The 16,259-nt window shown below is 45.3% G+C and overlaps 1 protein-coding gene across 1 annotated transcript in view; it reads left to right on the top strand.

Moving 5' to 3' along the window:
* The window catches only part of CHSY1 (chondroitin sulfate synthase 1), a 72,565-nt gene extending 59,030 nt beyond the window's left edge, over positions 1-13,535 (top strand). The window contains exon 3 of the mRNA XM_065641592.1: positions 10,072-13,535. Coding sequence (XP_065497664.1) covers positions 10,072-11,664 — 1,593 coding nt within the window. The 3' untranslated portion in view covers positions 11,665-13,535. The remainder of the gene's footprint in view (positions 1-10,071) is intronic.
* The last annotated feature ends 2,724 nt before the right edge of the window (positions 13,536-16,259 follow it).

Below are 16,259 nucleotides of genomic sequence, written 5' to 3'. Positions count from 1 at the left end.
GTTCTGGACCAGGTGTAGATTTGCCTTCTCCAAACAGAAAAAAGCCTTTGAACATATCACCATTGCCTTAAAAATAAAAACGAAAACTATCCCCTTGGGCATTTGAGAGGAGGCCAGACCTCAGAGGACTGCTGGAGAGAGACAGACAGGTTTCTAACATCTGTTTTGGGTGGGTGGATGGATCGTATTTGACTTTGGCATTCGCATCAAGGCACAGGCAGCCCTGGCACGGCTTGATGAAAAGCATCATCCAGCACCGGCCACGCTGTCCCGCTGGCTCTTGATTTTAAAAAATCCCCAAACAGCGATGGGCAAAACAGCCATGAAATGAGAATCTTGGGGTACATGCATAGCTCTTCCTGTAGGCTTTAGAGAAAAATACTGATAATGCCGAATTTAGCATCCCAAATCAGATTGTTGCTGTAGAGAACGTCCTTGACAGATGATGTCCTCGTGAGAGCCTTCCTCCCACCCGCAGCTCTCCGGGTGCCTCCAGGCCCTGCCAGATGAGCTGTGTTGAAGGGCACTGCTATTTTAAAATGCCGATAGCGTGTCAGTGCCCACCTTTGCTTTCTGACACAAGGTGCTACCCCCAGGGCTGAGTCAGCGATGGGGAACAGCCACCGGCTGAGCCTGGTGGCAAAAACTCGCTCTCAGCAGTGTGTTTAAAGCCGGCTGTCGGCTGGGAGCTGGGAGCACGTCGAAGTGCTCATCGGGTCCATGTCAGAGCCCTTAGCTCCAGCTCAAAACCGCACTGAACTGGGGAACAAACTGCAGCTCAGATGACACATGTGTATCTCAGAAGAGCACTGAGGAAAATGCCGCAGAAAGTAGTCCTGTGTGTCCCTCTGAAAGCCCCATTGAAGGGCTCTGGCTCCCTCGTGGACATGCCTTTGTGGGACAGCAGAAGAACACAGTCCCCATCCATGTACCCTGCCCTCCCAGACCGGTGCCCGTCTGCGTCTGAACCACGGCGATTTATAATGCCCCGAGGAAACGAGTACCCTTTTCAATGCAGCTTTAAGCTGTCAGGCTGTAAATTGTCTTGGTTCAGGAGCTACTTGAAAGCAGCCTTGCCTTCCTGCAGCAAGGAGAAGGCTTTTTGGCAAACCCAGCCTAAGTCATTTGCTATTCATGAGTCAAATCCCTGAAATGTCCTTAATCAACAACTAAAAATGGGTCGTAAGAAGACAAGGCATCGCTGTTTGGTGAACGAAGCTGCAAACTCTACCAGTCTTCTCCATCTGTTGGCTAAAGCTGCTTCTGCTTTCTCAGCAATGGCTTTTCCTCCCTCCCTGCCATTCTCCATTGTGCTCAGCAGCATCAAGCACCCACAAGGTTTCCTGAAGCAATGGGACTTTGACCCACTGTCAAACCCACCCAGATCTTCATGTTTTCCTGCTCCTCCCACTGCCCTTTGTCTCGCAGATGAGTGGAAAGTGTCGTTGGGGTAAGGGAAGGTCACTAATAAAAATGGGAAAATTCCTCCAAGCTGCCAAGTTTCTGAATCCAGAGGGGCTGCAGTCTTCAAGGCAGAAGGAGGAGGACAAAAAGCAATAGGTGGGTGTGAGCAGAGACTCGCAGGCTGCTGCGGGATGGAGGGACCAAGCGGCAGTGGCTGCAGGTAATGGGCACAAGTTTTGGAGCTGGATCCGCTCTCCCAAAACTGCATCTGTGGCAGCTTGGTCACAACCAGCAGAACAAAGGGTCTTCCGCATCGGGAGCAGAGAAACAAAGAAAACACTACGAAAGGACCAAAAAGCTCTTCATGTGTGCATAGCTAATGTTCTAAAGGGAGTTCTGCGTGTTGTGTGAATAGCGCGTCCTTCACCAAGCTTGGGAATACTTCAGGCAGCATTTGATTTATTTTTCGCCTTTACATTTCTAATGGTGGCTAATGCATTTACATTCAGCGTAACTCAGTTTATCGGTATCTGCATCTGCAGCTTTAATTTAGGTCATTACAAAAGCAGCAGCTGAATATTCTTTTTTGCCAAAGCTCGATGATGGATGGTGCACATCAGCAAATCTTAAACACACCCGCTCGGAGGTGAAACCCTTGGTTTGACAGACCATGTGTAATGCAAGAGGCACTTGGTTACAGAGCACTGCAGAGTAAAACTGCTTGTTACTTTTCCAAACTGTGCCAGACAGCAAACTTCCAGAAAACCTCAGACCATATACAGTTAGCCAGCAACGCTATGTGAAATCTTTAACCATATTTGAACGAACGGGCTAACTTGGACACGGCGAGGAGGGAAATGCCAGTCTGCCTGACAGCTCATTTTAATAATGAGAAAGTTATTCCACTGACAGGAGGACAATTAAAGCTGTGGCTGCACAGAAAGATGTTGCCTGCCTTCTAGCTCAGAGCATACATGAAACTGCAGAGGAACAATCTGGTCCCAAACCTGTGCACGTGCAGCTGTGCTTTTGCCTTCTTTAACCACTTTTCAGGGTGTTGAATCTGCACCCACCCAGCAAACCCTATCCAGATGAGGCTCCAGTTTGCAATAATTGCTACTTTCTCCTAAAATGTGCGTCATTTAAAATATATTGTCCCTTGTATTTCAGCAAAGCAAGTAATAAAAATAGGTGACCTTTGCAGTTAGACCTATTAATGCACAATTTATGGGGCTTTTGATGTACAGGGCATGAAACTCAAATTCTTGAGAGATCATCAGCCCTCTGAATGGACAAACTTCCCCTGCTGGTTCCCCCATTGATCAAGGAGCTGTAGCTTTTATAACCAAACTGCTGTGTATTGCATGTATTTTAGATGTCAGAACTCTTTGAGTCAGAGGCCTTGTCATCGTATGGTTTTGGCAGTGCCACGTCTACACTTGATGGTGTACATATGTTTTCCAGTGATGAGACAAAGGGCAGATTTTGCCTTTAAGCTCAGCTTTAAGTCCTGTGTGGTAATGATACAAGCGCGACAGAAACACTTTCGCAATCACGGCATCTCACTGTGGAAATTCTGTCTGCGGCGGCGTTACCGCACGATGCTCTTTGCCATCGCAGCCTTGCGAAGCTGCGTTATCCCAGGGCTCAGCTGTAGCATCCTCATGGGCCGACTCAAACATGTGGCTTCTCCACATGAAACAAGGGTTCGTGGCTTTATTTCCCTCCCCTCCTCTAAGCAATTATTAAACATATTGGCACAAAAAAAAAAAAAAAAAAGTGCATGCATTTAAAACGCACACATCAGAACAATGCTGTGCAGCTTTGGCGAGCCCCGGAAGCTGTCACCCTGCGCTGCTCCCCGTGTGAAACAAGCTGCTGATTGAGTCCAGACCCTTGTAGACGGTCTTCAAACCAGCTCCAGAAGTGGTGGCTCTGGCTGAAAAAACAGATTGGAGATGAAGAGCCGAATGGAGCTTGCAGGCTGGTGAATGGCTCATTCTTATTTTCCACCAACAGGGAAGAAAAAAAAAAGATGTTCTTGTAAATCCAGTGTGAGATGATGCGGGGATGCCCAGACTGCAGCTGAAGTTTCTCCAAGCAGAGGGTTTCTTCTCCACCACCCTGTAGGCAGCAGCTTGTGGTGGCCTTGCCAAGTGTTTTGGGACCAAAAAGGCTCATCATCCATCATGGCTCGCAACTCCTACGAAAACGCTGGAAGTGGAAAGTAGCTCCCAAATAAGAATCTTTGAATTCCATGGACAAAAGTATTTCGAAATGATTACATTACTGTCTCTTGAAAACACATGGTGGAAAATCGCACAGCGGCCCAGAAGAGGTCTTCTATAGTCTCTGCTCAGAGGAGACTGCATCTCTCTTTCCAGCATCCAAAAAAATACGTGCCAGGGTGTCAGAAGCTTTCTGCTCATCATCTCCAAGAAACTACCCTCCAGGGGTCATGTGCTGCTCCTCTGAAATCCTCACGCTTTGCATGAGAAAGAGCAGATGCCGACTTCCAAGGCTGCGGCTCTTTATTCCCTGGGCCTGTTGAAAGCCATAATGAAAACCAAGTTTTCCTTGTGCTCTGCCTGTACTGCGGGGCCTAAAAGCATGGAGTTGACAACAAGGAACAGGAATCCTCAGACAGTATATTTGATGGGCAAGTAATTTGGCATCATCCCTGATTCTGGCCTTTAAAGGAACAAATCAGCGGCGAGTCGCTGTGTTCGGGGTTGGTTTGGATGTGGGACAGAGGCAGTGAGCGTGTCTCTGCTGGAGACGGAGAGCTGAATCATCTGCCCCTCGGGTCAAAGCTTTAACTTGAGCAAGGGAGAGCCATGTGCAGAACAGCAGTTTGCACCAGGGCTCGTAATTTGGAAATTATGCTAGAAACAAATTTTGATCACACTTTCTCAGGCAGCAGCAATGATAATTAGTCATTAACTTCTACGATGTTCTGCTTCTTTAATAGTCGTAGGGTAGAACATTTGTTAATATTTAGTGGTGTTTTATTTGTTTTTGTTTCTGTTAAATCAGAACCTTTTGGAAGAAAATCCTGCAATTGCATCCAGATCTCCTAAGGTTTGCACAGTTAAATCTAAATATCCTAAACCGGCATATTCTTTTTTATCTGGTTGCTCCTAAGGTATGAAATCCTTTCAGGTTATATTCTGGTTTATGCTCTAAAAACATAAATCTTTATCTCTAGAGAAGCAGTTCCAGGCTTTATGGAGTGCACAGTGTGTGTGCCCAATATACCCAAGGGGAAGGATGTTTCACTAAACGAGCAGCTCTCTTCTTTTGAGAGTGCCATGTGATTGCACTGGTCTTTCTTTTCTTTACGCAGCAGGTCTGACTCAACTTATCCCCCTTACCCAAAGCAGGGGAGACCTGAGGACGGAATCCTCGCTTCGTGACTAGACCAGGTTCTTGTGTCCTCATTTAGACCAGGAGCATGAAGCTAAGGCAGGCGTAAAAGGAGAATGCAGGGCCAGGAGGAGAAAACTTATCTCCTTCATAGCTGGAGGATCTCAGTGAGTTCCCAAGTGCTGTGGATTGCTCCCACGTGTAGGTTTTGTGTAATGAGATCGTCAAGCTCAAGGTTGGAGGTGAAGTACACGACGCAAGTTTTGGAGACAGATTCATTTCTGAAGGTTTTCTTCTTTCTGTTGCCAAGCTGGGAATACTTTAAAGGCTACTTGGTTTGAGAAACTGCAAATGAATAAGTAATTTTTAAGCTCTTCTACTTGCATAAACAAGAAAGGGTTGGGAGAAGGACAGTTGTTTAATTAAACAGCTACTTAGTAATGTTAACAAAAGGTTGAACTCCAGCAGTAACTCTCCTAATTCACAGATTCCTCGAGAATTCAATGACCTTGAGTTTGCTGTGCTTGAAACTCGCTTTAGATACTTGGCTTCCCTTCTTGAATACTTTGGAGAGGAGAGCGGTGCAGAAGGCACTGTGAGGCTCTTGAGACAGACACTGTTTCACTTAGTATCATATAAGAAGAGGCAATTGTGTTGTATAAAATAAACTTCTTGCTTCAGAGCGTGCCTGGAGTTATTGCACTCAGAGGTCGCAGTATTTCACAGCTGGATCTGCTGCTCCTCCAGCAGTCTGCTATGGAAACTCTGAGTACGGGCTATTCGGGATGTCCAGCTGATTTTCTTGCCCTTCTCTAATTTATGAAGCAAAGCAAATGCAAACCAGTGGTACATGATGAAATCTGTGTGAGGAGTAACTGGTCTGAAGGATCGCATCATTTCAGGGCTTCGCTTCTCAGCTGAGAGAGGGCTCTGATCTCCCAAGCGCTGAGTTTGGTTTCCTGCAGCCTGTCCTGTAGCGGCGACTGGGGAGGTCACACTTCCCCATGTTTGTCTCCATCATAGTATCTCTGCCCCGTCGGGAGTTAGCTGTGGGATCACATGTAAAGCATCGGGATTTAAAATGGAAAGCTAAACGTTAATAAGAACCCTGAATACGCAGAGTTGTATCCGGGGAAGTCATTACCATCTCCCCCTCCACCACGAGCACATCATCAGTGAACAAAGACCCACTGCTCCTTTCCATCAGGTCTACTTGCAAAATATGTTCTCAATTTAGCTATATCAGTGATTTAAAAGCCAGAAAACCAGTGATCTCTTTGGGTTAATCGCTCTGAAGTGGCAAAGCTGTACTAGTGCAGCTACAATTATTTCATGCAGTTACTTGGAATGTGGGCGCAAAATATCTTTCATTTCGCTTCAACCAACCGACAGGAACATTAGGTGACATCAGCCATCTTTCCAGCTTTTAATTAGTTTGGCTTTGTATCTGAAGCACGTCTTGGGCATTTCGAAGCCTGCCATACAACATGTCTTCTCCACAATTGCTTTTCATGAGACTTGTGGGGCTGCGTTTTCTGGGCCACGGTAGCACAATCTGGAGCTGTGAGAGAAAGCCCTCGGGGGCTAATCTGTGGCCGCAGGCCAGTTTCTGCATAAACTGGTCTTATTTTTAAAGTCCATTTTCTCCAGTACACTTTTTTTTGGCCTCCAAAAGACTTCTTCATTTAAAACGAAGAACGTAACACTCTCTCCTTTCAGTTGGCCTTTTGGACAGGCGCCAGTGGTGCCCACAACAGCTGTACCACAGTTTAAACATTCAGTCTCTAATGGTTTGGGGAACATTAGGGTTTTTAAGGCTTCAACAGGTCTAGAGTAAATAGTGGTCAATAAAGAGTGGCTCTTCTTTGTATCCCTATGCTCTCAGTGCTCTGCACTAGAATAAAGCATGCTTAGAATATAATCATTGCAAAATTAATATCCATGAAAGGCTCTTTTTTTTTTTTTTTGAAAAGAATCATAGAGAAACCTGTTTCGCTAAAAGGAGATTTTGCAAGAGTTCAGCTTGCAGGAGTCTGGTAACGGGCATGGGGAGGTTTGCACGTAACGTCTGTTGGAGACATGCACGTTCTGGGCTTGCGTCGCTCCCCACGCGTGTGTCTAATGGCTGCTACGCAGGAGGAACAAATCAATTACAGCTATTCCTTTCTCTGTCCACTTCTCCCACCCGCCTGTTAATGCTGTACGTGAGAGGTAGTTGAGGTTTTTTTTGCCTGCCTTATGGCTTTCCAGCATTGCACGGAGTCAAAAGTCTGTGTGTGCTAATAGGTAATATTTAGTGTAGTGTTTTAGACCCAAACGAGGTAGAAACTACGCTAGCAGCGCTGGGCGATAGTTGGCACTGCCCTTGTTAGTGATGGAACCCAGTGCCCAGGACTAGCGCCGCCTTCGTGATTTAAGCCAGTTAATGTCGGTGTAGCTGTCAAACTGGATGGAGGCACCTGCTTTGTTTCTTTCAAGTTCTGTAGATATGGGTGAGAAAACACAATCCCTGTGGGGCTCCTTGTCGTGAAGCAAAGTCCCCGCACATCTCCGCCTCAGGTCAGTGTCCGCGGGCGCCTCGGCCCGCAAGGGGTTAAACGGCTCCGTTGGCTGCTGCCCATTTGGACTTCATGTACAGTACTTCATGCTACTGTGCAAAAATAGTTTGTAAGTCATTATACTCTCTGGAGGGAGTTGATTAACCCCTTCCGATCCCCTTCTGTGTGTTTTCTATCAGCGTGGGGTGCACCTTGTTCCTGGATGGGGCTCAGGGCACAGGATGCTGGCACGTCCCACGCCTCTCAATAAGGAGATGAGAGGGATGATGGAGTAGGAGAGGGGGAGATTTTGTTGGAAAAACAATGAAAGTGCCAGCCTTACGAGGCAGTCTGCTGAAAAATAGGATTATAGAAAAGCCCGGCTACTTTGGTGCTTCTCATTAGTGGCACCGCAGGGTTGGCCGGGGCGCGGGGTTTCTGACAGTTGTCACCTTCTTGGCTGGAGCAAAGTGGCTGATAAGAGATGCTTCTGTTGCAAATGGCTTTGTGTTGAAGCACCAGTAGAAGTCTGGCTGAGATACGTTTTATTTTCAGTTCGGTTTTCGAAGTTAGGTGGTTTTCAGAAGGGACAAGAAGTGGTATTAAAAGTTCAGTAGTTACCCAGCTTAGCTAAGAGGTTACTCCTGCATGGCAAGCCAGAGCTTTAAAATAACGCTTGCTAATTTTATTTAAGGCCGTTTACTAGGGGTTCAGATCTTTACTTCCATTGGGAATTTCATAACATTTTCCTACCCATCGGTATCCTATTAAAACTTGGTTGTGTAATCTAAAAGCCTTTCTGCGTCTCATGGTTTCCTCTCTTAGCTAATTCAGAATGCCCTAGATGGCGATTTTGGAATAAATGCATTCAGGCTGCGTGGTCTTGATTTTGTTTTCTTATAAATTCAAAACAAAATTTGAAATTAAGTCCTATTGTCAGTTTTCCTTTAAATAATAGTTGCCTAATGGCATGATTTAAGAATTTTTATCTGGTGTCACAATACTCTTGAGAAAGGCTGTGCCTATCGTTGTAGTTAAAATGTCAGTGAAATCTCCAGCGTGTTACCATACACATTTAATGCTTATATATGTTGTGTTAGAGAGGAGAGATCACTGGAATCAGTAAAAATATATGTGTGGGTTGGGTCATGTTGGACGGGTCTTGTTCTTGCTGTGTGATCTCTCCACTGTAATAAGTTGCGATTGCAGGACTGAGTGGGTGTGATTTGAGGTCTCCTAGAGCCCTTAACAGAAGCAGCGAGGTTCAAAGTGGACAAAAAATAAAGTTTTATTAGTAAAGGAAACAAAATACGGGTACAAATGAAGAACAGTCTTTGGGTGAGCGGTAAAACACGTTTCTCAGGAAAGCAGAAGGTTTGTTTGATTTAGATATCTTTGCAATAAATTACATTTGTTCAGACTAAAGCCGAAGTAGAGGCAGCTTGCTCCTGTGCTGTCCGCAGCGATACGCTGAATTTCAGGTTCCAGCGTGCGCACATCTGGTTTGTTAAGATAGCGGCAATGAAATCCAGGTGTGCGTTCATCCCTCAGATTCAGTGGCTGTCCACAATAATGGGAAAAATGCAATTGAAGGCCTAATAAAATAGGATTGCTGCTGGGTCTGAACAGCCGGTAGAAGCATCATATTTGAGTCATTCTCTCTTCTGTTTGTCTTTTGGATTTTAGCTCTTTGCTAATCTTCATACCTTTTTACACGTGCTTTATTGACTGTATTACCTATTGCAAATGCTGCTGCCAGGAGTGCAGGCTGGATCCTGTACGGAATGAATCTGTCGTGTCAGCTCCTCTGGCAGGTCGATGACATTCGTGTTGTGACAGATTTAGCTCACGGTCTTTTTAAATGTCCGTTGTCTAGGCTGGTGTATAACTTGGGCCTTGAGGGGTTTTTTGCTCGTGTTTTTTTGTTTTGTTTTGGTGTTCTGGTTTGTTTTTTTTTTTTTTTTTCCCGTCAGCTACTGCCTGACCTACGGAAAACTGTAAAGCTGGTTTTCTTTTCTTCAGTTCCAAAGGCTTCTGAATCTAATCTTAGCTCACAATCATCTTCTTTCGAAACAGCAATTTCCACTTAAAGGATGCTTTTATTCTAGCTTACATATGTATCCTGTATTACCTGCCTTGTGGAACTGCTGCTGGGAATGTCAGGTGCATTTTACTTTCTGTTGACATTTTAAACTGACGGGGGAACTGTAGCTTTGCCTTGCAGCACTCGAGGTAACACATTTGACATCTTGACTAAGACATTCAGCAAGCTGGATTTTTCATGTCTGAACTGCATTTGGGTGTCATGGAAAAAGCATCGTCATACTTGCTTACTATGTATATAGGAACCTTTTTTTTATTGTTCTTTATTATTATTATTAAAGCTCATGGGAAGCAGATGAATAGTAAGAATTTTGTAGTGAACACTTCATGGTTTTTTTTCCTGGCGATGCTGCGTTGTTGTGAAAAAACGAGTTTATAATCTACTTACTGCTCAGCTGTTTGGCCGACGGTGGTATCTCTAGAATGGGCTGTAGTAATCCCAAATCCACGGTAGATGTTTCTTTCACCAGTTTACAAGGAATAATCCTCTTAATTTCCTTGAATAGCAGCTGGTACTGCTACAACCTGTGCCTGAACCCAAGAACAGCTTATTCGGAAAGCTGCCTGGCCCTGCGAGCGGGGAGGAATTTTCTCCCAGCGGGGACGAACTTTGACAAGTACCGCGCTGTCGAGGCGCTGACTTCTCCTTTCTCTCTTCTAGATGCAGCAGCTGTTTTATGAAAATTACGAGCAGAACAAAAAAGGCTATATCCGAGACCTGAGGAACAGCAAAATCCACAGAGCGATAACGCTGCACCCCAACAAGAACCCCCCGTACCAGTACAGGCTGCACAGCTACATGTTGAGCCGCAAGATCGCCGAGCTGCGCCACCGCACCGTGCAGCTGCACCGGGAAATCGTCCTGATGAGCAAATACAGCAACACCGAAATCCGCAAGGACGACCTGCAGCTGGGGATGCCGCCCTCCTTCATGCGATTCCAGCCCCGCCACCGGGAAGAAATCCTGGAGTGGGAGTTTCTTACGGGGAAGTATTTGTATTCGGGTGCCGACGGGCAGCCCCCTCGCAGAGGAATGGACTCGTCTCAGCGCGAAGCGTTGGATGACATCGTTATGCAGGTCATGGAAATGATCAACGCCAACGCTAAGACCCGGGGGAGGATCATCGATTTCAAGGAAATCCAGTATGGCTATCGCCGAGTAAATCCCATGTATGGAGCAGAGTACGTTCTTGACTTGTTGCTTCTGTACAAAAAGCATAAGGGGAAGAAGATGACCGTCCCCGTCAGGAGACACGCGTACTTGCAGCAGACGTTCAGCAAGATCCAGTTTCTGGAGCACGAAGAGATGGACGCCAAAGAGCTGGCCAGCAAAATCAACCAGGACTCCGGATCTTTGTCGTTCCTCTCCAACTCGCTGAAGATGTTCGTTCCCTTCCAGCTCAGCCGATCAAAAGTAGAGAGGAAGGAACTCAAAGACAAGAAGATCAACATCCTGATTCCTCTCTCGGGACGTTTCGACATGTTCGCGAGGTTCATGGGGAATTTCGAAAAGACGTGCCTCATTCCAAACCAGAACGTCAAGCTGGTTGTCCTGCTTTTCAATTCCAACTCCAACCCCGACAAAGCGAAGCAGATCGAGCTGATGAGAGATTACCGCTCCAAGTACCCCAAGGCTGACATGCAGGTCCTGCCGGTGTCGGGTGAATTCTCCAGGGCCCTGGCTCTGGAAGTCGGATCTTCTCAGTTCCAGAACGAGTCTTTACTTTTCTTCTGTGACGTTGACTTGGTGTTTACCACAGAATTCCTCCAGCGGTGTAGAGCCAATACAGTTTTGGGTCAACAAGTGTATTTTCCGATCATTTTTAGCCAGTATGATCCAAAGATTGTTTATAGTGGAAAAGTTCCTAGTGACAATCATTTTGCCTTCACCCAGAAAACAGGTTTCTGGAGGAACTATGGCTTTGGCATTACCTGTATTTACAAAGGTGATCTTCTTCGAGCTGGTGGCTTTGATGTCTCCATCCAAGGCTGGGGCCTTGAAGACGTAGACCTATTTAACAAAGTCATTCAAGCTGGCTTAAAAACTTTCCGAAGCCAAGAAATTGGAGTGGTCCACGTGCATCACCCTGTTTTTTGTGACCCTAATCTTGATCCAAAACAATATAAAATGTGCTTGGGGTCCAAAGCTTCAACTTATGGGTCCACACAGCAGCTGGCTGAAATATGGTTTGAAAAAAACGACCCCAATTTTGGGAAAAGCAGCAATACTAGTGGCTCAGTGAGGACAGCCTAATGTCCAGCTATGCTGGAAAAAGACTTTTTTTTTAATTATCTAATTTATTTTTGGGAAAATGTTTTTTGATAATTCACTTTTGAAAGACCACACAGGATATATTTTAGAAATCATCGTTGTTTTCTTACAAAGCACTCGTTTTGCGAAGAACAAGGCCGTTGGTTTTTTTGTTATTGTTGAGGTTTTGGTTTCGAACAAAACTGTGATCGATATTTGCCTTCAAACAAAAAATTTGTGTAAGAGTTATCTGACCAATCAGCAGAAATCTGACTTGAATTAGACTTTCCTTATGAACAAAAGATTGTTTCCCACCTTTTCCGTTGCTGTCTTCAGTGCCGGGATTCTGTAAATTGGGAGCGAGTGTGACGCCGAGTGACAAACGCTGTAGCTCAATGTTTCGTTGGGACTCCTGCCCTGCAGAGATTCCATTCCTTTTGTTAAGGGTAGCTGGGAATTTTTAAGTTGCGTTAGAACAAAACAAATCGCCGTGGCGATGAGAAGGGTGTTAATCGCAGGAGGGCTGTTCTTTGCGGTTTTTTGTTTGTTTGTTTGCAAATAGCTGATTATTTCAGTTTAAAAACACACTTCCACGGATCACGGCCAGGCGACTCCAAGGGAGGGAAGAGAGTAAAGCACAACCCGCTATCCCATTAGTCCTGCTAGAATTTTTTGTCTTTTATATTTGGTCCATATATGGACGTAATATTTTAAGAATCCATGGTGGGTTCTGCGTATTATCCTCAACCGCTGCCCTGTCTAGAGCTGAGACGACGTGATCCAGAAACACCGAAGCGCAAGGAGGGAGGGGACGGGGATGGGAAACGCGAATCTTGCAGCAAAGCCACGGTTCGAACAATTAGAGACCCCTGACGAGAACTTTGACGAATTTTCTGTGCCGAGTGTTATCACCTGATGGTATCGCTTTCCTTCAGTCAGTTACCTGATGTTAATGGGAACAATTATTGCATTTGATTACTAGTTTTGTTTTGGGATTATTTTTTTTTTCCTGTATCTGATAGACCGTTAATTTATTTAATATCCATTGATTTAGGTTCTTGACCTTTCCTTGAATATCTGTTAGTCATTTTAATATTTTATATATATATATGTGTGTGTGTGTAAATATATATATATAAGGAATGTATTGCATCTTCTCACTGATAAGGTAGTGTACATCATACTTGTAGTAAATGATCTCCAAAGATTACTTTCTAAAATATTTTTTCATGGATCTTTTTCCCCAAATTTCTTTGACATTTTTGGAATGACTTCAGTAAAGCTTAGGAATTTTTTTGGTATCCTGAGAGGAACTGGGGATGGGGAGGCTGAAGACAAGGAAAGCGTGATCCCTGCGAATTACCATCTAGCAAGGTAAGAGAAAATATACAAAATAAAGTGCCTTAAAGCCAGAAAGGGAACCCTCTACACCGAGACTTAGACAGTGGACATTGTCATCGACGCAGATCATCTGCTGGGTCCTACCTACCTGTAAATATCTCGCTCAGCAGAAACAAAAAAGAAGAAAAACCAGCGAACAATCTATTTTTCTATCGTATCCTCCTGCACCATTTCATCTCATTGCTCTCAGCTCCTCTTCGCCTGCTCTTTGGGAAGTGGCGACAGGTGAAGGAACGGAGAAATAAACCGATGCTGAGGTTGTTGCCATGTTTGAAGGGATCTTATGGAGTAATTGCTATTCCAGTAGAAGAAATAACCATGTTTACACGTGTACGGAATATGAACTGCAACTAGCGTAGTTATAATGTTCATCGTTTTTTGGTGACAGTCCCAAGGATGTAGGTACTTGGATGGATTCAGTGCATGGAAATTTTTTTTTTCTTTTTTTTTTTTTTTTAAAGACTTGCTTCTAAGATGCAATAAAGAATTTTTATTTGCAATGGGAGCTCCTCGTGTCGTCTGCCTCAGTCCGTTCCTTTCCTTCCAGCGCAGGCCCAGCGGCCGAAGGAAAGTTTGGGGGGGCAAGTCCAGGTAAAAGCGTCTCCCTCTGACAAAGGGTTTTGGCCTCTGGGGTGTGTTTTGGCCCAGAATAATCTTAACGCCTCGTGCTTTGGCTCTAGGGAAAGGGAGACGAATCTGTTCATCGGACTCTGGTGTTTGCCGCCCGCGCTGCTCAGCTCTGCGATTCCCCACGTAAGGGACTTTTTCCTCAGGAAAAGATTAAAAGTGCTTTTGCTGTCTGAAAACATCCATCACTATGCATTTTAAATGCATACGATGCTAAGGTTGAATAATCGAGTCACGTTTTGTGTGTTCAAAACACAGTAAAAATAATTATTATGGGCATCGAGCACTTAATAGCTCTGCCAGTTTCATCACAGTTGTTCAATATTGGTGTGAGGCTTTTTTTTTTTTTTTTTAAAATGTAAAAATTAATTCCAAATCCAAGAACCTTAGGGATTACAGAAGTGTTTCTTCACACTATGGAAAAAAAAAAAAACACACCAACCACACCAAAAAACACCCCCACACCACCAAACAAAACCCAAAAAAAGGCAACTAGTATTTGTGGCTGCAGCAAAGATCTTGGAAAATATGAACCCATAAGATAGGAGGAAAAAGCCTTGTACTTATTCTGTATTTATGACCATTTATTATTACACAGGATTTTGTTTTGTTTTGTTTTTAAGCCCATAACAGCCAGTAAAAGCAGAATCACCTTGAGCTGAGGCTGCGTTTGGCTCCTTGTTCTTGAACGTTCATCAGCCACTGGAGTTAAATTGCACATGAAACTTCAGGGAGAGGCACCGGGAGGGAGGGAAACTGGATTTATTGCCCCTGTTTTCTGCATTTCCCTCCCAGTGGCGCGTTTCTTTGCTCAAGGGTCAGTGACAGTGAAAAGGAGCAAAGGGCTGGGGAAAGCGGGGGCCTTTCGGTGACCGTTGTGCTCAGTGCGACTATTTACGGGTTAAAGATTTATATGTAAGTTTGCAGAGTCACAGTCTGTGGAAGGATTTCAAGTTTTGGTCCTTTAGGCTCAGCGGAGTTTTATTGCCCTGAAAAAAAAGGCTCCGCGCAGCTTCCCTGGCCCAGGCTGGACGGTTCCTTCCAGTAACATCAGCGAGAAAGTCCCGCTGCCCCCAAAGCCGCTTAGGCCTAGGTTTTGTTCTAGTCTTAACTTTTGCTAATAATTTGCAATGTAGTTTCGCATGAATACGTGCTAAAAATAACTCCGCTTGCACAAGCAAGCTCGTTTGAGAGGTTTTTGGAAAGAAAAGCCTTTGGGGGCACGAAAAGCGGGGAGCAGGTTGGTGTCCCACCGGGGGCAGATGCCTCCGGGTTCCCCCCACGTTCCTCCTCTGCTTTGGGACGTGGTGGTTTCTGGGCCGGGGGGACGTTGCCCACGTTAGTGCTGATTTTAAACAAATGGGTTTGTACCCTGGTCCACACTCTCTCAACGTGAGTTATTGCACTGACTGGAGCATATTCAGGGATTTTTGCTGCCAACTGGAGCTCAAAACCGTCTGCTCCGTGGGGCACGGGCAAGGCTTGGAGACTTATTCGCCTCCCCGGCCAAGGCACGTTGAGCTGCCGTGCAGCCACATCCCGCGGGGTTTCCTTCCCCGACCCTTTTACAGGATTTCACCTGGTGGCTGCTGCCAGAAGCGCTTTTATTCCTCACGTCCAAACTGCTGCCAACTCTTTCCCAGGTGCAAGAAACGCGTCCGCCTCCTTTCCAAGCTCCAAAACGCATATCCCAGCTCTGCTCCTGCCCAGGAATCTCTACCACCTTTTAAATTGCATTTATGAACAGAGTGAAAAAAATTGAATTAACATCAAAAAAAATAACAGACCGAATACTGGCCTGGCTGTATTTACTTTCACACTTCAATTCAATAAAAAACTCAACTTTAATTGACCTGAATTGGCTCCAACATTTCCACTGGGCTCGAGTGTCTTGGACATTGGGGTCCCCCCGTGGGGCTGGGAGGACTTTGCCCAGGTCTTGCTGCGCCTCTTGCCGACTGTTTCACAAAAGGAAGACAAAAAAAAAAAAAAATAGCAACACCTTTGTGCTTTATTGACTTTCAACAAGAGGGCTCATGCAAAGGGCACAGTTTAAAGTAATTGGGCCATAAAACAAACTTCCAAAGCAAACACGCTGCGATACGGGGCCGATAAGTGTTGTTTGCTTTGGTGACGAGGAGCAGCCACCTTCACCTGTCCCCGGTAAACCAGAGCCCAGGCCACGGTGCCGGTAAAGCCACCGACGCCAAACAGTGCTGCCCATCCCACTACCACGGGCCCAGGGTGAGCAAGGACAGACGGGCAGCCCGAAACAGCCACAATATTTCCTGTCCTTTTAAAGTTGGCTTAAAGAAAATTAATTTCCTCTGTCCAGTCAGTAGCAGAATACAAAGCAGCCAGTGCTGCCTCTTTCCCCATGTCCCTTAAAAAAAAAAAAAAAGAAATATATATATCTCTCTCTCTATATATATATCTCACCTTATTTTTTTTCCTTACCCTGAAGCCAAGAGCCCTCAGTGTAGCAGGGGATGGAGAAGCATCCAGCTCACATGTAAACGAATGCCTACTTACCCCCATACTCACCACTGGGGCACAAGGGGTGGGTTTTG

This window comes from Caloenas nicobarica, chromosome 10 (assembly GCF_036013445.1).
Source record: "Caloenas nicobarica isolate bCalNic1 chromosome 10, bCalNic1.hap1, whole genome shotgun sequence".
Lineage (NCBI taxonomy): Eukaryota > Metazoa > Chordata > Aves > Columbiformes > Columbidae > Caloenas > Caloenas nicobarica.
The sequence above is the reverse complement of the archived record's forward strand: the minus strand, read 5'-3'. Positions and strand labels throughout refer to the sequence as shown.